At 35.3% G+C, this 22,103-nt stretch overlaps 2 protein-coding genes and 2 pseudogenes across 2 annotated transcripts; 3 read left to right on the top strand and 1 right to left on the bottom strand.

Annotated features, from left to right (window-relative positions):
- The first annotated feature begins 245 nt into the window (after positions 1-245).
- Positions 246-3,599, top strand: LOC139881081 (probable sodium/metabolite cotransporter BASS4, chloroplastic). The gene is made up of 14 exons (XM_071865617.1): positions 246-431; positions 515-602; positions 679-786; positions 868-935; positions 1,125-1,203; positions 1,701-1,759; positions 1,848-1,916; positions 2,134-2,247; positions 2,406-2,427; positions 2,689-2,756; positions 2,926-3,011; positions 3,126-3,255; positions 3,345-3,446; positions 3,525-3,599. Exons 1-14 carry the CDS (start codon positions 246-248, stop codon positions 3,597-3,599), a joined length of 1,254 nt encoding a protein of 417 aa, XP_071721718.1.
- Positions 3,600-4,355: 756 nt separating this feature from the next.
- LOC139881079 (uncharacterized) lies at positions 4,356-6,133 on the top strand (annotated as a pseudogene).
- Positions 6,134-8,662: 2,529 nt separating this feature from the next.
- LOC139881078 (uncharacterized) lies at positions 8,663-12,038 on the top strand (annotated as a pseudogene).
- Positions 12,039-16,051: 4,013 nt separating this feature from the next.
- Positions 16,052-20,125, bottom strand: LOC139881077 (diphosphomevalonate decarboxylase MVD2, peroxisomal-like). Its single transcript, XM_071865616.1, has 11 exons — positions 19,910-20,125; positions 19,531-19,729; positions 19,362-19,425; positions 19,069-19,132; positions 18,886-18,966; positions 18,403-18,489; positions 17,979-18,136; positions 17,815-17,863; positions 17,605-17,729; positions 17,202-17,469; positions 16,052-16,129 (listed from the first exon to the last, which is right to left on the bottom strand). Exons 1-11 carry the CDS (start codon positions 20,123-20,125, stop codon positions 16,052-16,054), a joined length of 1,389 nt encoding a protein of 462 aa, XP_071721717.1.
- Between the last annotated feature and the right edge of the window lie 1,978 nt (positions 20,126-22,103).

Raw genomic sequence — 22,103 nt, 5'->3', positions numbered from 1 at the left:
CTAGAAGTGAAAAATCCACGCCATTATTATCAAAAAAAAAATAATCCACGTCATTAAATTACCATGTCATTAAATGGGTTCAAATTGCAAAACAGATAAAAGCCCATATTATTTTTGTATAATCTCGGGTTTAAAAACCATACCCGCAATTTCGAACCCGACCCGACTCAAACCAATAACGGGCAAGGAGTGTATAATATCCAGGAAAGACCAATCAATCATCTGGCATTTTGGCGGTGAAAGTGATGGCGGGAACAATCCAATCACTATTCCTCGCTCCTTCTCCTCCTCTACTACACTTCAAAACGTCATCGTTTTCTCATCGCCTCCGCCGTTTCTCTACCACTATTCTCTTACCCAATGCTCTCTCCATCGCCGCCAGTCGCAGTTGTCGTTCCACCGTCGTCAGAGCCAGTCAACGGTCCGATCAGGTGATTTCCACGACTTCATTTCAGCATCTACCCTTTTAGATTGTGGGGTTGTTTCCTAATTAATGTTTGAATTGTGTAATCAGGCAGATGATAGTAATGAGAGCAAAGCTTCTAGTTTGGTTTGGGCAAAACCATTGTTGAAAGTCGCATCGGATAATTTTCTTCCATTAGGTAAATTTACAGCTCATAATTCAAGATGGTATTTGGGTATCCATATTGTATTTATTACTGTCATCGATATGAGCAGCATTAGTAGTTGGGGTTGCACTGGGACTAGCAAATCCTACACTTGGCTGTCTTGCTGATAAATACTATATGTCAAAGTTTAGCACATTCGGGATATTTATCATTTCAGGTAAGTATTTTCACATTAACTCCATAGTTTTGTTTTGACCAGATGGCATTCTTTAATAGTTTACCTTGTCTTGTTATGCAGGTTTAACGTTGCGTAGTGAAGAAATTGGTGCTGCTGTGGAAGCATGGCCAGTTGCAATTTTTGGGCTAGTATGATCTTCAATTTCTTATGTGCCATTGCTTTTTGTAGGTTCCTTTTAGTTTGCTCTGTGATCGAGTTGTTGCTGAATGTTTCTAACAGTATTTATAATTGCATATTGACATTTAGAAGGTTCAGATATTTTTTTATTTTTTTGACAGTATACTCATTTTTAATTGTTGTTTCTATTTTGAATGCAGTGCTCCATCCTACTTTTTACCCCATACTTTTCGAAGATAATTATGCAAATTCAACTTCAACCTCAAGAATTTATTACAGGTTTGGTACTTTCCTTCACATAGTTATGTAATTCTGGGAAATAGAACTTAAAGAGCCTAAAAAACTGTGCATTGAAGTCAGGTGATCCATTGTTATCCCACAAGGACATTAAAACCGCTTAAATGCCGTACCATAGTCTTTCTTATTGAATGGTCTCTTAATCATGATGGAAAAGCATTTTTTCTTTCAGCTGGTTACCCCTTTCATAATATTTATTGGTGATTATTGATGCCCAAGATTGTTCCATCTTTTGCCATTTTCCATTCGATGTCTGTATCCAATGCTGAGTGTATCACCAGGTGGTAAAGATTGAAATTTTGACAGACTGTCCACTCTCGACCTTAGTTGAATTTGTTTATGGAACTGAGTTATTTTCTTGTGTATATTATATTGCAATGCTGATGAAGGGCATGCTAAATTTACTTCTACAAATGATCCATCATGTGTTATTTCCTCTACCTGAACCACTCGTAGTTTGAAAGTTGTGCTTCTTGCAGGGCTGGCTATATTTACTTGCATGCCAACCACTTTATCCAGTGGGGTGGCACTTACTCAGGTGTGTTAATCTTTTGGTTTTTTCCCCAAACAACACTTTTTACCTGTGAGTTTAGACTCAAATGCAGTACAATTCTTCTTCAATGCAGCTTGCTGGGGGAAATTCTGCCCTTGCTCTTGCAATGACTTTGATATCTAATTTGCTAGGAATTTTGATAGTAAGTCACATTATCAAGATTATTGTGTTTTTCTGCTGACCAAGCTCAATTCAAGAATCCAATGTAATTCTTGTTCGAGAATGTCCTTCACCTATACCTCCATAGTCCATATCCTTTAGATCGGTTTCTTTTCTATACACTTAAAATTGTCTCGCCTTTCAAATTTTAGTTATAAAACTGATAAAAAAAAGTAACTCGTTCTGTTATTATTGCTCAGGTTCCATTGTCTATCTCAAAATTCATAGCTGCTGGAGTCGGTGTTTCAGTTCCAACTAAGGAGCTATTTAGAAACCTTGTTCTAATGCTCTTAGTACCTCTTATTTTGGGGAAAGTAATATTTACATTGCCTTCACATAATTTTAATTTGTTTTCTTCTTACAAGTTTAATTTTCTATGTTATCCCGACTTATGAATGGGCATATCGATACATTGAACTCTTTCTGAGGTGTTGTATTCTGTTGGTAGTAACTCATGTGTATCAATTTACAGGTTTTACGAGAATCCTCCAAAGGTAAGTTCTTTTTTCTTTTTCATAAAAGCACCATCATCTAGTAAAATTTGAAAGGTCAAACTTTTTTTTTTGTGAAATAATGTTGGTAAGCCTGAATGCTGTATTAACTGATTTGGTAAGATGCATCAAGATCACTGTTCAGATAACTGGAGCTGCCGAACTAAAGTCCTCTATGACTATGAATATATCTATTTTCAGTTGATATGAAACAATAACATGATTATATCAGCTGATGTTAAACCCAATTAAATTAAATTTCAGGGCTGGCTGAGTTTGTGGACAGAAACCGCAAGATTTTCTCAAAGATCAGTGCCATCTGTCTAGGTTTAGTAAGTTCTATGCATTGGAAAAAAATTTCTTTGTTGCAGTGAACTCTGTCTTTCTCAGATGATTCATAATGAGTAATTTGGTTTTCTTCTGAAAAGTCAGTACCAATTATTAAGTAATCATGCAATCATTGCCATTTATAATTTATTTTAATCCAATGTTGTTGTACAGGTTCCATGGATACAGGTGAGCAGGTCAAGGTCTCTGCTGTTAATGGTCAAGCCAACAATGTTTATCGTAGCTATCGGAATGGGAATGTATTTTCTCTACCTGATATTTTCACATTTAGCTTATCCAATCATATTACGACCTTTTGAATTTTGGCTAACAGTACGAAGTAACTAAACTTTTGCTTTCTTCTTATCTCGCAGACTCGTGCATTTAGTTTTATTGGCATTTAACGCCATTGCTCTAAAGAGCATCTCAGCTCTCTCTGGTGGTGAACAATCAAGTTTCTCCAAAAAAGGAAACTTTGATGCCACTTTACTTGTTGCGAGCCAGGTGGCATATATATAGATGTGTCTTCTGCTAAATTTCCCTGGATTACTTGATTTTTCGCAGAGCTTGATAAATTTTCGTCCATTTTACAGAAAACGCTTCCAGTTATGGTGGCAGTAGTAGAACAGCTCGGCGGCGCTTTCGGCGAGTCTGGATTGCTGGTTCTTCCTTGTGTTGCTGCACATATCAATCAGGTCCTTATCTGGCTTCTCTATGTTTCTTTTCAAAACTTTTTCTTATTTTATTCATCTTATTCGTAATGTTTCGTGTAGATTATCTTGGATTCTTTCCTAGTCAATTTCTGGCTCAGGGATGATCTTTCAACCAACAACGTGAAGGTTGCATAAGCCAATTTTGAAAGCTCATCGATTACTTTTCATATATCTGTAAATGAATGACTTGCAACCTCCATCAATCTGTTGTAAATGGTCTGTCTGTGTACTAGATCGAAATACAATGTAATGTATCATTCTTCCCCCTTTTACTTCAATTACACGTCTGACATTTATTCTCAATTATCTAGCTCTAAAACTTTGAGTTTCGTTATACCAGTATAGTAGAAAAATTTCAATTTTTTGCGAGTCGCCATCCATGAGCTCCGATGTCGAGTCGCTATCTCCTGAGCTCCGATGTTTTAATCAATTTTGGTTAATATTTGTTAAGAACATCATGTAGGTTATTTCAAACAATTTTATAATTTTTTTAAATGCGCAGCTCGACAAAATAGGAGATAAGAGCACACATATCATTGTCATTGTATTTGTCCTCAAAATAGACTTTTACTTCCGGAAGTCTTTCATCGGAACTTTCATTTTTGGCATTTTTTTTGCCCTAATTGAGTACTATTTTATGATCCAAAAACTTTCCCCAAATGTAAGGGAAAAATCGATTTGTCATTTGGTGCAACCGACTGAGTAGTGTTAGTATCTCATTTGTTTTGAGAATATCAAGTTCAGAACATTAATTTTACGCTAAAAGTTTAGCACAAACCGATCAGTGACACTCTCTATAAATCAAGCTCTTAGAACTTTAGCTGCATAGCTCATTTGAATTCCAACTAGCTACTTCAAGCAAATTTTATCTGAAAATCAATTTCTAGAAGGATGCTTAAGGCAATTGTGATTGTTAGTTTGATTGGAATACTATTGGGATATGCATATCAATCCATTTTGCCACCAAAGCCAAAACTGTGTGGCACAAAAGGTGGTCCTCCCATTAAAGCACCAAGATTGAAGCTCAGAGATGGAAGATACTTATGCTACAAAGAACATGGTGTTCCCAAGGAATCGCCAAGCTTAAGATTGTCTTTGTTCATAGCTCTATTTCCTCCAGACATGATCCTATCATATTTTCTCCTCTTCCATTGGTTTGGAACATAATTCTTCTCTTAACCTTTCTTAATTTGATCATATGTATTAATATATATACAACTAGTATTCGGTTAAGTTTTTTTAGTCTATAGAGAATTTGATAAAATCAATCATGAAAGATGAATTAGGCTTAACGTATTTTTCCTTGCTTCCATCGACTTTACAAAATCTAAGTTCTTGTGAATCCACTTTTGAGGTCTGAAACAATAAACTTGATGAATTTGTGATTTCATGCTTTATGAATTTCAAGTTTTGAATTTGTAGGATTTTATAGAGGAAGTAGGATTGTATTTGGTGTCATTCGACAAGCCAGGATATGGAGAGAGTGACCCTCATAGTAGACGAACCATGATGAGTTTGGCATTTGATATAGAAGAGCTTGCTGATCACTTAGGACTCGGTCCCAAATTTTTTGTTATCGGACATTCTATGGGTGGTCAGGCTGTTTGGGCGTGTCTCAAGTATATTCCTGACAGGTACGCAAATCTAAACATTATGAACCAGATTTTATTATTTTTGTATAAATTTTGATAACTTTTTCTACTATCCTCCTTAAATTTCATTGTTGTGGTGCAGGCTAGCAGGAGGAGTGATGTTGGCCTCGGTTAATAATTTCTGGTGGCCTGGTTTGCCGGTAAGCTTGTCTCGACAAGCCTATAATCAACATTTGCGTCGTGATCAATGGGCAATGCGAGTAGTGCACTACTTCCCATGGCTTACTAACTGGTGGAACACTCAGAATTGGTTTCCTGGATCAAGCATCATAGCCGAGCTTAAGCAGATTTACTCGGCAGAAGATTTGGAACTTCTGCAGGAGATATATGGAAACCCAGAACACAAGGTCTGTTGTCATGAGTTTGGACATTAAATTCTATAACCTCCGTCCTAAGATAGTTATCAATTTTTCTTTATATGATGCATGTAAAAATTGAATTGACAAGTATTTTGGGATGCATATGGCATTCAGAAACCTTTTGACAGTGGGCTCTGCTACTAATTATCAATTTCATAACATTGTAAGTGATGATCCTTGATCTTTTACTTGAAGGCGGAGAGATATCAGCAAGGATTGTTCGAGTCCATCCATCGTGACATGATGATTGGATTTGGGAGTTGGGTGTTTGATCCTTTGGATCTTTTAAACCCTTCCCCTAAGAATGAAGTTTCCATACATCTATTTCATTGCACGGGAGATGCGCAAGTGCCGATCTTGTTGACACGATACATGGCTCGAAGACTTCCATGGATTCACTACCATGATTTACCAGGTGGTGGCCACTTGTTCCCTGCTGCTAAAGGAAAGAGTGAATCCATCTTGAAATTACTTGTGCAGGTAGACAATGTAGGTGTTAGGTAATTTGGGTCACAAGCAAGAGAGACTGATATCTTTTCACATTTTAAAACTCTGTTTTTTTTTATTTCAACTTGCCTAATTTCTACTTTAGCAGCAGCTGTTAAGTCATGTTTCTGTAAATATTGTTCAATTATTGGAAATGAAGGATTTGGATTAAATTATTCGTTTCGAGTATATCGCATGATCACTCGGACAAAGATTCAAAGGATAAAACTAAATCGATTTAACAAAATCCTTATTCTTACGAGCGTCTAGAATTTCTTCGACCATCTGGGCAATCTCGTTAAGTTCCTTCTTGATAAAGTCACCATCACTCTCTAACTCGTCCAATTGTTCTCTAATAGATCTGTGATGTTTATTAATCCTGAGACGTTATTCTATATTCTTGAGCTCCAATCTCCTGATTCCAGCTCTTAGCTTTCGTGTAAATTTCAACAAAATCAAAAGTTGTCATATACGTGCCAAACAAAATCAAAAGTTGTCATATACATGTCATGTTATTATTGGTCATGTAAATTTCAACAAAATCAAAAGTTGTTATATGATGAATAATAACATGACATATTTTGTATATAAAATTTTGTAGGAATAGCATTACTCTCCCTCGAAATCGTTTGACGCTTTGGTCCAAAAAATCCATACATGAGACATTAAGGGGTGGTTTGGATGGATTAAGAATTGGACTGGGTTTTGTCAATCTAAATCACTTTTTTTTTTTTTTTGATAAAATGTTAAAAGTTTTATTAAGGGTTGTGATAGCTAAAGTCGACTATCCTCGAACCGCCGTATGAAACTCGAACCGTACGTGAGAGGAATAGCTTCCTCCTAAAGCAATCAACTGGAAGAGGCGAGTCTCGAATACAAACAGAGAAAACGTCTCAAAGATTATCTAGCTATTACAAGATAAAGACAGCCAAAGAAAAGAACAATTTCACTCCTCAGAAGATAGTCCACTTCAGCTGATCCTTAAATTACTTGATGTTTCTTCCCTTCAACGAGATCGAATCCCAGAGTTCATTCCAATCCAACAACCCCGTAAAATAAAGGTGACAATAAAACAATCTGCAGCACATCATGAAAAAATCATAGCTGACAATATCCAATCTAACCACAATACCCAAAACCAACCCGCCAATCACTTTCACTTCCATTATAAGTCGACAAAAGTCGGATTGTACCATCAGCTGTAGTTTAGTGGTAAGAATCTAAATCACTTTTAATCCATTGTTTGGAACGGTGAATTTACGAATCCAATTCGACCTCGAATCCGATAGTAATAAGATTAGCTAGTAGTGTATATACTATCGGACCGTCCATTTTGGATACACACAATCCCAGCCGTTGAGACAGACATCTGCTGCTGTGCTCTTCATTTGGAAAAAATTTAGGTGTATTTTTATACATACTTTACATGCCTTTCTTTGTATAAATTGATTGTAAATTTTGATTTTTAAGGTAATAATCAAAAAAATATAATTAAATATACAATCATTTAATTAAAAAAATATATATAACTACTTATGAAAAATACATGTAAGTCAAGTCTTTTCATTAATATTACTGTTTTGCGTAAATCGCAGCTGTTCTTGGCAATCAAAATTGATCAGGACCGTCTCCTGTAAATACTTCTTCAAAGTCATTGAAGTAAAATATGTTTCGGTGCTGTGAGTCCTTGGTGGAGTTACTGTGTTACCCCATATCTGGACCCTTCGTTAGTTACGGTTCGATGTCAGCCGTCCACAGTTAAAAAGTGAAAACGTCGTCTATATCTATTTAAATACGGAGGGAGTAATTTTTTAGCTTTTCAAGATACTTTCAAGAAGATATGTACATATTAATTAATATTGACAAAATACATCTCCTATTAAATATATGAAAAAAAATTAAAAAAATACGTATTAGTAGGTTGAGGAATAATTTCTAACTTATATATACATGTTATAAATAGAATGTCCAATAGGTCGAGGATTCGATTCCTACTCTACGAATGGAAATTTTTTTATGATCTTACCGCATCGTACGCTGATAGTCGAAACGAGAGATTAGTCTCACTGCTATTGGCGGTGAAGATATCCGAAGAGACTAAAAGAAATAAATAGCATGCCCAATAAATAGCCATACCAATATACATTAGTGATAAAGACAGGTGAATAAGATCGTCATGTCTTATATATCTTTTTTATTTAATTTTCATATTTTACAACATTTATTATGTATTTTATTTTTTTGTTGACCGTACAATTGAAAATATATTCAAAAGGAAAGACCATATACTTTTTGGAAATATTTTTTGGGCAAATTTTTTCAAGCAAGGAAAGACCAATGTACTACTTCTAGGAAATTAGACCAACAAGGAAATATTTCAAAAAAAAATAATAATAAAAAAACTAACTTGGAAATAAACAAAGTCAGAAAAAAAATTATACCAAATAAGTGACATATCCATATAGAAGAATATAAATTCCAAAAAGGTTGAAAAAAAGTCAAAGTACTAAATATCACATATCTATATAGAAGAATATAAAATTTCCATAAAAACTAAAATAAAATTGAGTACATTGTATTATACTAAAACATTTCACCCCAACACATTTTAAATTGAGAGCCAAAAAAAAAAAAAAAATTGTCAATCACAACAAATTCGATGGATCAATTATCGATCTCTTCTTCTTTATTTTCATTTTAGATGTTATTGCTCACCGTAACCCATTTATCTGTTGCTATACAAAACCCTGAAGCTTCAATTCTCTATTCATGGATACGTTCATCATCGTCTAATTCCTCTGTCTCGTCTTCGTTCTACGACTGAATGATCGAGACTTTAGTCCATGCAAATGGAACTTCATTACATGTTCTAATCAGGGTTTCGTCACGGAGATTACTATTAAAAAAATCCCACTTTCAGATTCCATTGTTTACCAATCTCTCTTCATTTCATTTCCTACAAAAATTGGTCATTTCTGGTTCGAGCCTGACGGGAACCATCCCTGATGAAGTCGGAGATTGTACGGAATTAAGGGTCATTGACCTTAGCACCAATGGCCTAGTGGGGCACATTCCTGATTCTATGGGTAAGCTTTTGAAACTTGAAAATTGGTTATGAACTCTAATCAGTTAAGTGGGAAAATCCCAATTGAGCTCAGCTACTGTATTAGTCTAAAAAAATTACTACTTTCGGATAATCGGCTTGGAGGGTTCATCCCTCCTGAATTTGGCAAGTTGTGTAATCTCGAAGAGCTAACAATTGGTGGTAATATTGAGCTTTATGGAGAAATTCCTTTCGAGCTCGGAAACTGTGAGAACCTGATTAATTTAGGCCTATCTCAAACAAAGATTTCAGGTTCTTTACCAGCCTCAATCGGAAAACTAAGCAAGCTAAAGATATTGTACATTGTTCAAACAATGTTGTCTGGTGTGATACCTCCTGAAATAGGTAACTGCTCTGAGCTTCAAATCTTGTATCTTCCCAGAAATAATCTATCGGGATCGATTCCATTAGAGATTGGTAAGCTTAACAAGCTTCAACAATTGATATTGTTTGAAAATAATCTCACAGGAGTAATTCCTGAAGATATTGGAAATTGTAGTGGTTTATTGATGGTTGAGCTTTCTGCAAATTCGCTATCAGGGACTATACCTATATCACTATGAAACCTTACTGAGATTGAAAAAATTTGACTTAGCTGTAACAGCTTGTCTGGTTCTATTCCGTCTAATCTGGTAAATGCTAGAAGTCTTAGGGAGTTTCATATTGACCGTAATCAGATTTCAGGTGTTATTCATCCAAAGATTGGGGAGTTGTCAAAGTAAACTCTTTTCCATGCTTTCTCTAACAGACTTGGAGGAAGTATGGCCGATTGTAAAAGTCTCGAAGATCTGGACTTATCTACCAATTCTCTCACCGGAAGCATTCCTGCTGGCCTGTTTCCGCTTCAAAACCTTACAATTTTTGTTTTGTGGCAAAACAACCTTTCGGGATCTATACCGGTCAAGATCGGTAGTAGTAGCTCCATAATAAGGTTAAGGCTTGATGACAATACCCTTGTTGGTGAAATTCCTGTAGGAATTGGTGGTTTGAAGAGCTTGAAAGATCTTTATCTGGCTAACAATCGCCTTTCGGGACCAATTCCTGATGAGATCAGAGGTTGCACGAAACTGGAAAAGATAGACCTCAGCAACAACAACCTACAGGGTCCTTTGAGTAATTCATTTTCGAGTATTTCTGGACAGGGATACTTAAATGTTTCTGGAAACAGGTTGTTTGGGCAAATACTGTCAAGTTTAAGCCGACTTAAGTCACTAAACAAGCTGATTTTGAGTATGAACTTGTTCTCTGGTTCAATACCTTCATCATTGAGTCAGTGCTCAAACGTTCAGTTACTCGATCTTAGCTGAAATCTACTTACTGGGAGCATACCAATGGAACTCAGTCGAATCGAAGGACTTGTAATTGCTCTCAACCTTAGCTTTAACAGACTAAGTGGATCCATTCCAGCCGAAATGTCTGCCCTCACCAAACTTTCAATACTAGATCTTTCGCATAACGAGCTTGAGGGAGATTTAACTCCACTTTCCGGGCTCGAAAATCTCGTCACCCTCGACATTTCTTATAATAACTTTACCGGCTATCTACCAGACAGCAAACTTTTCAGAAATTTACCGGTAGAAGACCTCGTCGGAAACAAAGGCCTTTGTATTTCAGGCAAGGAATCTTGTTTCTCAAGCAACAGTAGAAAGGCTTCTCTACCACAAGCAAAGAATGGAATGACATGGAAAATAAAACTCACACTTGCAGTTTTAATCACACTGACTGTGTTGCTAACTGTTATGGGTATAATCGCAGTGATGCGAACGCGAAAGACCATTATAGATGATGATGATTCATGGCCTTGGGAATTTACTCCATTCCAAAGGCTGAACTTCTCAATTGACGAGGTTTTGAGATGTTTGGTAGATACTAATGTGATTGCTAAAGGCTATTCCGGGGTCCTTTATCGTGTAGATATGGGAAATGGTGAGGTCATTGCAGTGAAGAAATTATGGCCATCGTCAATAATGGGTGATAATAAAAAATCTGGCTTTCGTGATTCCTTTTCTGCTGAGGTGGAAACTTTAAGAAATATTCGACATAAGAACATTGTAAGGTTGTTGGGTTGCTGTTGGAATAGAAAGACGAGATTGCTTATCTATGATTTCATGCCTAATGGTAGTTTAAGTAATTTACTACACGATAGAATTACAGAAAATGCTCCGGAGTGGGATCTAAGATATAGAATTTTATTGGGAGCTGCAAAAGGCCTAGCTTATTTGCGCCATGATTGTGTACCTCCAATTGTTCACAGGGACGTTAAGGCTAATAACATCCTCCTTGGCCTTAAATATGACCCTTACATTGCTGATTTCGGCCTTGCAAAGCTCCTCGATGATGAGGGTGATATGGGAAGATCCTCAGGCACATTCGCAGGATCTTATGGATATATTGCTCCTGGTAAGTATGATTTAAACTACTTTTATCTTTACTCTTATTTCTGAAATTGTCACATTTAAGATTGTTTTTTGGAGCAAAATAATAATTGTCTTTGTTTACAGAATATGGGTGTTTGATGAGGATCACAGAAAAGTGTGATGTGTATAGCTTTGGTGTGGTGATAATGGAAGTCTTGACGGCCAAGCAACCTGTTGATCCAACAATACCAAATGGACTCCATTTAGTGGAATGGGTTAGACAGAAAAAGTTTCGAGTAGAAGAAGTCATTGATCCAAGTCTAAGATCGCGGCCAGGATCAGAAATCGAAGAAATGAAAAAGGTTTTAGGAATTTCCTTATTGTGTTTAAACTCCATACCAGTCAATCGACCAACCATGAAACAAGTAGCTGAAATGCTGAATGTCATTAGAATTGAAAAGAAGGAAGAGTATACTAAAATGGATGAGCTGCTAAAGGAATTCGATAATCCGAACAAGAACAAGAAAAGAAAAGTTCCGGCCACATCATCATCATCATCTAAACCAGCCACCATCTGGAATCCTAAGAACAAAATTCCTGCCTCTCACGAAATATAGATTTGTTCTAGCTATGTAGAAAAAGTTTTTTTTCCCTTGTTTTATTAATAAATATTTATACTATGAATACATCTTAGTACATGATACAAGAGTGAAACAACACAATTAGGATGGAGATAAATTAAATTTGTAGAGAAACAATTGGATTGAATTGATGAATAAATATCTCTACTTTCCCATGACTTATATCCTTTGATGATAGATGAAGTGGATGAAGAGGTTTCAACTTGGGAAACTAATCAATTACAATTGAAAAGGTGTTGATTATCGAAGAATGTGAATCTCTGAGGTGGCTGTCATCATCAATTACAAATATCATATTCATATATATAGGTGTGCCAATACCTTAAAGATAATTTTGTTCGAGCTTCAATTGTGGAGCCGTGGACAATATGCTTATTTGTTCAAGATTCCATATTGTAGATGATGATCAGTTGCTCCTTGTTCATAACGTTAGTGATAATGCATGATCTAAACCCTTCTCCTTAGAATGAAGTTTCCATGCATACATTTCATTGCGCCTAAGACGCACAAGTGCCGATCAGGTTCACACTCTCTATATGGCTTGAAGATTTCCATGGCGTCACTACCATGCGTTACCCGGTAGTGGTTGCTTGTTCAACCATCACTAAAGGAAATTATGAATCCATCTTGAAACTATGTTTTTCTTGCAACTTGCCTTGTCACTTTAGCAGAATATGTTTGTCTTGTTTCTGTAAATATACTTTTAATGGTTTAGTACTTTCGTTTTAATACATTCATAGTTATACCACTAATTAATTACCAATTACTTTTCCTGATGTTTAATTTTTGAATGAAGTTATGAAGAGAAAGAACAAAAGGAAGTGAATTTAATAAAAGTAGAATTTTGTTTGAACCCTTCATCCTTAGAGGGGTCGTAATGAGTTTGACGGATGAAGACAATGTGCGGATTGTGACATATGGTTTTTTTTTTTTTGATAAAGGGGACAAACCGATGTCCGATGGTTGTTGGAAATTAGATTTAAACGATTCTAAAACCTCATCAGAATAATACTTTCATACATGTACAATCATTCAATATTATCAGCTACTAATATTTCAATGGGAAATTAATAATTTTTCTCAAGTTTTATGGTCACAACATTAAAGTGTCAGTAACCATTCCGTTAGGGTTGAATTTTGTGGCCAATTCCCCACCGTTTCGTACGTTGACAGTTGGAACAAGTGATTAGTTTCAATAACTTGACTGTAGATCGACCTTTTACGGGTAGGTTAAGTGGAATGATATGTTGGATCGACATTCGATTAAGTTTGATTCAAAACTTAATTAGGACCGATTCCCTACGAACATTCTTAATTTTCATTTATATATAATTGATATATAAAATACTTTTATATCCTTAAAGTTAAACATATATATATATATATATATATATGATAAAAGGTTAAATTTTTATTTAAAAAATTATCTTACATTAAGATGTATGTGAATGTTAAAGTCAGATATCCCCAAAACCGCTTGATAAAACTTGAGGGATTATAATTCTAACCACCGTATTGTAAATAGTTCTCCAAACTCCAAATAAACAAACTAATATTGGGTATGCAATCACCTGCATAAAAGAAAGTTAATTATAAATAATTCCAACAAGTTACCAGCAACACGCTGCTTGTTTACAAAAAGATTTGAACCTAAAATAAGTAAAGTATGGCTGGCCTAATTAACTTGAAACCCTAACTGATCACGTCTAGAACAACAAATGGCCTAAAAGAAAGTTTTGTCTAAGATACCTCTATAATTTCGAGCACACATAAATCTTCTTCAGCTAAAATTTCAAGCCCCCAATTTCATGAGTCCACCTCTTCCAAACTTAACCAGCAATCCATTTTTTTTTTTTTTCTGTCGGTCCATAAAACATAACCTAAAGAATTTTTTTATTCGGTTATTGTTTTGAAATTTCAGATATTCTTAAAGAGTATCACTTAGTCATTCCATGTTATCGAACGACCCACTTAGCTAGCTATCACTTTTAGGTCCAAAAAAATTAGAGCTAGTGAAATTAGACAGCATAATCGGAAAAGAATGTGAAATTTTAAGACTTTATCAGGATTCACACGCCAATAAAAAATTAATGACAATAAATAATCCAAATCAGGATTTAACTAGAATTGAGTATTTAGGTATAGTATTTCCTAATCGAAGAAATAAAAACGACATTAGTCGCTGTCCTAAATATCCTAGACCGCCAAATTTATTAATTGACTAATTTTGTTTTTCTAAATATCCTATTTGCAAATAGGTGTTTTATCTTAGTAAATTAAATAAATGAATTACAACCAACTTGCTTGGAATTATTAGCAGCTGATGCATATAAATACGTGTGCAACTAAGTTCTCTAATTAAGCATAACCTTGGTTTGAGAATCCATCAAACATTGTGAAAAATGAATATCAACATGAAGGCCTTTTTACCATTAGTTTTATTTCTTCTTTGCTCCCTCCATCTCCTTGGGGTTCAAGGTACAATCTTTTCCGCATATAATTACTAATTTCCGCATATAATCAGTCTCATTCATATAATGTCCTAATATAATCAATGATCATTTTGCAGGAAGGAATGTCATACGAAAGAACGACAATGATGGAGCGAATGGAGGGCTCAGCACACTGAAAATCAGCTATCACAAAGTCGATAAGGATTTCGGAGCTTCTCGTAAACTCATAACAAATGCGAAACACACTCCAGAGAATGGTATTTCTTTACCTATAATTAGTATATAAAAGACGCTAGATTATCCAATCCTCGATATGGTAAATATGTATACATGCTTCTATCTTAGAATATTGTACTTCCCCCATTCGAATCAAATCCTTCAAATAACATCTTGTTATTTGAAGGATTTGATTCGAATGGGGGGAAGTACAATATTCTAAGATAGTCACATATAGTTGAACTTTCATTCACTAAAATTTAACTTAAGTGAGTTAGAGAGAAGATTACTAATAATTTCAGGAGATGTGCCTAATATTTGGACTAGCTAATTTTTATTTAATTTCAGGATGGTACGAAATTGAGAATCTGAAAAATAAAACAAGTTATGATCCTCCACCTTTGACCTATGGGCAATTAGGTCCAGATTGTGGTGATCCTCCATGTTCGTGTGGCGAAGTCTTGTGTAACGATGGCAACTCATATCCATTTTGCGATGATCCTCCATGTTGGTGTGGCCCAGACGTCTTGTGTAACAATGGCAACTCAAATCGGAATTGCGCTCATCCCCCATGTTATTGCAGGGATCCACCTGGAAGATGTTAATTGGCGCTACGGAAAGGTTATGTATGCAGACTAGCATATATCTCTACGAACTGCTTCTAAAAAACAACTTTTATTAAATAAACTATATATGAGAAAGTTGTTTAATAATTTTCTCTTGCTCCCTGGCATTAATTTCATGAAGGTTATATCAGTTATCCCTCCCTAGATCTCTGGCTTTACTAAAAAATCCTCTGAACGGATAATTTAATAGATGAATCTTGATTCATGTTAAAATTATTCTCCGTAGTATATAACAATTCACATGTTACTTTACTAATATTAAAATTGACAAGCTCTAGAAATGTAACTAACCAACTTTGACAAGCTAGCTGCAAATCCATACATTAATAAAAGTAACATAATTGGCTTAATGCTCTTAATTCATGGCGCACACAAAAGCACAGATAATATATAAATAGAGGAGAGATGATCAAATCTAGCTAGAGGTTAAAGTTCTTAATGTAGAGTTCATAATAGATTGTAACTTTCTTGTATAACCTTGGCCTTGCCCCAGTGATCATTAGCTCTTGAACCGGTTCAATTTCCAACTTTTGTTCTGGAAAGATGGGGGCGAGATTCCCGACATCCCTAAAGTTAAGATTGACGGAGAAGATTGGCACAGTATTCCATGAAACTCACAGGAGTTCCAGGTTAGTAGTAGTTTTCAAACTAGTAGTAGTAATTTCTATAATTAATAAATGAATAAGTATTTATGTCATACTAAAGAAGTAGTAATTTCTCTACAACTAATTTGTGCTTTCCCATAGACTACTACTTGTTTTAGGTTGAAAAACTGAACCAAGAATCAATATTTTTTGCAGGACAAAAAAAAAAAAAAAAAAAAAAAAAACTTGTCAAGAACAGAGCAGTCGTCCTTCTGCAACGCCACCATCAATTCATTGCCAGACAGAGTAGATTCAAACAGAGATTTATTTTTCAAGTGTTTGTGGAGATTTTCCTTTGATCTTAAGACGGTATCTTCTCATGTAGTAAAATATTAGGACATGCCGATCGAAGATTGTTTGTTGTACCCATGGACGTAATCCTCTTTTTTTTCTTTTTTTTTTTTTTCCTGTTTCTGGTTAGTTCGGCTCGTTGCTTCCCTTGTTTTTCGGTTTTTATGTTGGCGATAGCTTGAGCAAACTTATTTTCCATGGTGGGATTGTGCTGTCAAAATATTTAGTGCGCACTTCTTAAGATCGGAGAAACAGTTTTGAGATGTGACAATAAGATGCCAATATATATGGAACTGCTTCCTGGAGCCACAGGTGCCGATAACTGGCTCGAAAACTTCCATCAATTCACTACCACGAGCTTCTTTGTGCAGGTAACTTGTTCCCCATTGCTCAAGGAAATAGAGATCGCATCCTGAAATTACTTGTGCAGGTAGTGTATGTAGCAATTTACATAACTTGTGCAACAAGATAGACTCCTCTGTTTTGTAATCCTGTTTTTTCTTTAACACGTTTCTCTGTTTCAACACTGCTAGTTTCAATAAATTCTTATTTATACCAGAAATAACCAATTATTATTTTTGATTTCCAATCTGGAATCGAGCCAGATAGAAAATGAAATCTCAGTAACAATTCGGAAGACAATTATTTAGCAGAATTTGTTCAACTCTAGTTTTGAGCAAGTTCAGGCAACACAAATGCAAGCAGTGAAATGACAATATAGTAGACAAATGAATAGACAAATACTACAACAGTATTTCTTTTCTAAACGAGAAATAAGCTCAAAACCAATAGTTGTGTGAAGAAGCATCAAACACATAGAACGGGAGAACTTATTATTATAACAACTATTGGCATTTGCCACAAATACTCACGAAGAAGTTTGATCAGCAAGAAGAACGGGACCTTTACCAGGTTTTGTGCAAATAAAATAGTTAACATCTCAAAACTGAATTTTTTGTGCAATATATATGTGACAATAAGAAGTTTGAGAAGAGCCTGAGTTTGATCAGCAAGAAGAACGGGACCTTTACCAGGTTTTGTGCAAATAAAATAGTTAACATCTCCTCCACTGAATTTATTGGCGTCCTTCATTTCCAGAGGAGGTGGTAAGGATTCCATGTCCTTAATACTCTCAATCCCAGCATCTTTTAGAATCGATTTATCGCCAATTACATAACTGATGATGGAGCAGAGGACAAGTGTTATTATAATTGCTTAACAAAACAAAGTTCGACCATTTTTTTGTTCACTTTTTTCCACCAGAAAGAAAATGAAACACTATTAAGATAGAAAGACAAACTTGTATGTGTACCTGTTCAGATCAGTGTCGGAATTCGGAGGGAAGAAGAAAAGCAGCCTCTGAAGTAGTTGAGTAGCAGTTTTTCGGTCACGTGCGATTAAAACTGCATTTGGCCCAGCATCAAACGTATATGCCACCTGTCAATTTTCTATTAGTTAGTTACTCGTTCCAAATAAGTAAAAAACCAATATAAACTCAGAGAGATGATTATGAAAGACAAACCTGAGGGGTTCCTTCAGAGCGATTCCATTTCTCGACAAGGCTGATTATCCTGTGATATTATTGCACGTAACATCAATACTAAAGCATAGAGTTAGAATATAAGCCTTGACGAGAAATTTGATCGAGTTTGAACTAGAAAGATTGAGAAAAAACAGAGAACTTGCCTGTGGGACGTATCATTCATGTAGAAAATAGGAGGAGAAGTATCCAAACAAGTAGCGTGAAACTGATTGCTGTCAGCACAAGTCAACTGTGCAAAAGATGCAAAGTCGCGGTTTTTTATGGCTTCTTCCATTTTCACTATGCGCTTTGGGACAACTTCCTATCCAAAATAAACAAATAAATGAAGGTAAGGCAAGGCAAGGCAAGATTACTAAATTTGACTCATAATTGGCATACAGTCTCCAAGAATAGGGATAGATTTTTCAATGCAAACAGAACTTAAAGACGGTCATTATCAATTTAAAGATGTTTTGAAAAGAACTTAGCTCAGACAGACAGCCAAGGTTCATTATTCGGGTAACTTTATGCGTAGTACATAATTAAAAACAAATACAAAGGTACAGAAAGAAAAGACCCAAGACAAACCTCTGCTCGGTATTTCAACAGCAAACTTGTTTCAACACTTTCACGCATCCCAGAAGTGCTACTCGTTTCCTTCTGACGTGAACTTACCTGGAATTGGATAACAACAATTTATGATTACAAATAAGAAAAGAAGACATATCACAGAAACAAGTGTCACTAATAAAATATCTGCGAAAGCAATTTCCTCCAAATAAAATGGCCTCTAAACTTCAGCAGTAGGAAGATCAGCTTAATAAGAACTGGTGAACAATTCAATGCAGCATGTGTCGGCCACTAAGATGATTTCAGCATTGTCAGATAATTATATTCAAGAGAAAGTGGTAGTCCCAAAGTAATACTATCAGAAAAGTTGATCTAATAAGTAATACAGAGGAAAAAAGTGCTTCAAACAAACCTACTGGAAAACAGATTTTCACAACAGCATCGAATTGGAACCAGGAAATGCATGGTAACACGAAAGATAAACACAAAAGAGCCACATACCACAGCAATGATGATAACCAGATCGTCCCAATGCTTCTCATCCGCAAGTTGAACAGCAAGGCTGTCACTGCCATCTTTGTCCTTGATTTATTCAGGAGTTGAGGGTCAGAATGAGTTGCTCGCTCATTAGTTTAAAATATCGCAATCAAGAAAATATGAACATGAGCTCCAAAAAATACTCACTTTTCCCATTATCCACTTGACAAATCCACCAAATAAACTGCGACAAGCACTTCCTGATCCTTGCCTATAGAGAAACAATTTTCTGAATAATTAATAAAATGGATACGTCTAATCCAAAGGTCATGTATAGTTTCACATGTAGTAGCACAGGGTTCTGAATATTTTAAATATACATCGCGAAAAGTCAATGACAAGACAGAAGCAGTTAAATTCGGCAGCAACTATGCAATGACAAACTATCTAAGCTAAAACAACTTCGAATATGGAGCATGTTTCAGAAAAATTTGCCAAACCTAGCAATAGCAGAAAGCTGGCTTTCGTCTTCTTTTACATTCATCAGCTTTGCAAGGGAGAAAACTGCACAGAACAAGAGAATTAGACATATTCTTCTGGTATTGAAATTTTTGGGCAAATTTCAAAACTGCACATAAAATGTAAAACGACGTGTTAATATGCAGTTACCAAGACAAGCTAAACCAGCAGCAGAGGAAGCTAAACCAGCAGCAGTAGGGAAGTTATTGAAAGAAGCAATGTGAAGATGCAATTTTTCCCAATCCTTTTTGGTAATCTTTATACCCTTTTCTTTGTCCTCGAAATCACATGCACGACTCCTGATTTCCCTCAAACAACTCTGAAATCGTCCTCCAGAAAGAGAGATTTCCTACATTAAACGCATCCAAAATTTAACAACCAGAAGATACACATAAAATTTCAAAGAGACTAAAAAGCTTCTCCAAGTTAGAAATACATTCAATACACCTAATATACGATGCATGGACTTCAATAATAGCTCAATTAGGTAAATTTGAGAGCTCGAAAAGGATAAATTGAAAGGTTTTACCTTTCCATTGAGCCACATGCGATCAGAATCAAAGCTGGGACTGACAGCAACAGTGGTAGTAGTGCATAGGTGATTGGGATCCAAAGTGACACTGATGCTATCATTGATTGGCAAAATTAGGGTTTCATCTCTCTTTCCCCAATACTTAATCACAGCTATATTTGTTGGTGTCTGTGCAGTCACCATTCTCACCCATGTCTTTCCTTCACTACTCATACTGACTGGCTGCTCGATTAAACCAAAAAAGATTAAACCTTTTTTGAAAATACAACAAACCCAAATCTGCAATTCGCTTTTGAGGATGATAATCGAGCCAAATTGCAGATGGGTAGTGATCGATCACGGATCTGAATCTGTTCTGTAATGTAAGAAAGAGTGTGAGAAAGAGAGAAGCTTTATCTATGTAGGAGAGGGAAAGAGTTACAAATTTAAATAGGGCCCACCATTTGCAATGCCAAATTATTTATTTTTTGTCAATGAATTGATTGATTGAAAGAAAAGGACTTTGAGGAGGACTGAAGAAATTCTAATTTGCCGGATAAAGAAAAGAACAGAGACCGGAATCATTCTCAAATGACGGGATATTATTACAACTTCGAGTAGTTTGAAAGTAGTTCGATCCCTTGTCCTCATTAAATTATAAAAATTTCTATTTTTAAATTTTAAAATGAAAAAATATAGATATAAAATTTTTGTTGTAAGTGATGAACTTTAAATCAAAATGATTTTTCTTTTAATGGAGGAAACAATTTTATAAATAAAATGGCCGAGTCAATTCGTGATAATTAATATGATATTCGGATGAAATTACTAGCCCTTCAAAGTAGACAAAAATTATAGGCATTATCAAAAAACATCGTTCACAAATTCCCTCAAGACAAGACAAAAATTACAAGTATTATCGAAAAATATCGTTCATGATCCGATTATCGGGACGAATTACAGCAAAAGTTGCTCGGCTAAAATGAAGACTTATTACTCATATTTTCATTCTATTTTTTATATCTTCGCACAAAAAAATTAAAATGAATCAAACATTAAATTAATTAAAACTTAAAAAGGCTGCATTTTGAGTTTTAGACGAAATTTTTAATTTTCCAGTTAGATTTCCCGGTGGGACTTTATTTAATGTCACACATTTGATACTCTTTATTGTTGCCTCCCTAACTTTATCGTATAACCTATGATTAATAAAAAAATTAGATAAAATTCCATCACTTGTCTTATTGTTTTACAAGCATCACTGGCAGTTTTCTCTTAATCTTGTCTGCTGAACTTTTATTGGACAAAAACTACATATTACTTGTTTGGATCGTTTTACTAATTTTATATGACTCAACATGAAATTAGGATTAATATTAGACATGAAATATCTATCAAAACGGAACATTTGAATTGTAGTATTGAATTTGTCGGTCCGTCGAGTCCAATCTTGTCGATCATTCTGAGCATAGGATTAGCATTTCACAACTGACCAACCAGTAATTACTAGTATTACAAATTAATTTTTAATAAATGTCAAAGTTGCTGTCTGATATTAGTCAACCTTTCAATCACTAGTGTCGAGTTGACTCTAACTAAGTGAATTGCAGCCGATCTTGAATGTATACCAACTACGACTAAGTAGTAGTATTATCATGAGTCTGTCGCTCTCTTGGTTTCCACGATAAGGAGAAAAAAAAATCATTTTCACAAAATAATTATATAAAAAAAATATCAGAGGAAATGGAAAATACAAAAATGGAAAATTGAAAAAAAAGCAGAATATATAATATAGCACGGGCCAGAGTTATACATATATGGGCCATCATGGATAGTATAAGTGGGCCTGCCCAATACCTTTTTCTAAGCAACAATTTCCTACAGCCTTGAAAAATTGCAAATACCAAATCATCATTCAGAATCCGAGTCATCTGAATCTTCCTCCTCCGTATCAGGAAAGACTATGTCAGGCATGGAATCCATCGAGTCATTGTCCGAATCATTCTTTCCGTCAGAAGACGGTTTCAGAGAACTAGTTCCAACTAGGTTGTCAAACTTGCCTCTTTTCTCGGCTGGGACAACTTCGCTTGTTGCTCTAACCACCTCGTTTTCCAACTCTACCCTAGTGTTTTCCAGCATTTTACTTGAAGAGTCAGTTACCATACCTTTTGAAGAGCCGAGATGGAGAAATTCTTGACCATGATGTTGCTCC

Source organism: Rutidosis leptorrhynchoides, unplaced genomic scaffold (assembly GCF_046630445.1).
Source record: "Rutidosis leptorrhynchoides isolate AG116_Rl617_1_P2 unplaced genomic scaffold, CSIRO_AGI_Rlap_v1 contig111, whole genome shotgun sequence".
NCBI lineage: Eukaryota > Viridiplantae > Streptophyta > Magnoliopsida > Asterales > Asteraceae > Rutidosis > Rutidosis leptorrhynchoides.
The sequence above is the reverse complement of the archived record's forward strand: the minus strand, read 5'-3'. Positions and strand labels throughout refer to the sequence as shown.

Bases quoted from the DNA above. Each gene is read 5' to 3' on its own strand.
- LOC139881081 (XM_071865617.1), top strand. From the start codon at position 246: ATGGCGGGAACAATCCAATCACTATTCCTCGCTCCTTCTCCTCCTCTA. The intron at 603-678 runs GTAAATTTACAG...CGATATGAGCAG, and splicing joins GGATAATTTTCTTCCATTAG to CATTAGTAGTTGGGGTTGCA. The intron at 1,917-2,133 runs GTAAGTCACATT...ATTATTGCTCAG, and splicing joins ATTTGCTAGGAATTTTGATA to GTTCCATTGTCTATCTCAAA.
- LOC139881077 (XM_071865616.1), bottom strand. From the start codon at position 20,125: ATGAGTAGTGAAGGAAAGACATGGGTGAGAATGGTGACTGCACAGACA. The intron at 17,864-17,978 runs GCAAGTTCTCTG...ATAATATCACAG, and splicing joins ATGAATGATACGTCCCACAG to GATAATCAGCCTTGTCGAGA. The intron at 17,470-17,604 runs GTACACATACAA...CTCCATCATCAG, and splicing joins TCCGACACTGATCTGAACAG to TTATGTAATTGGCGATAAAT.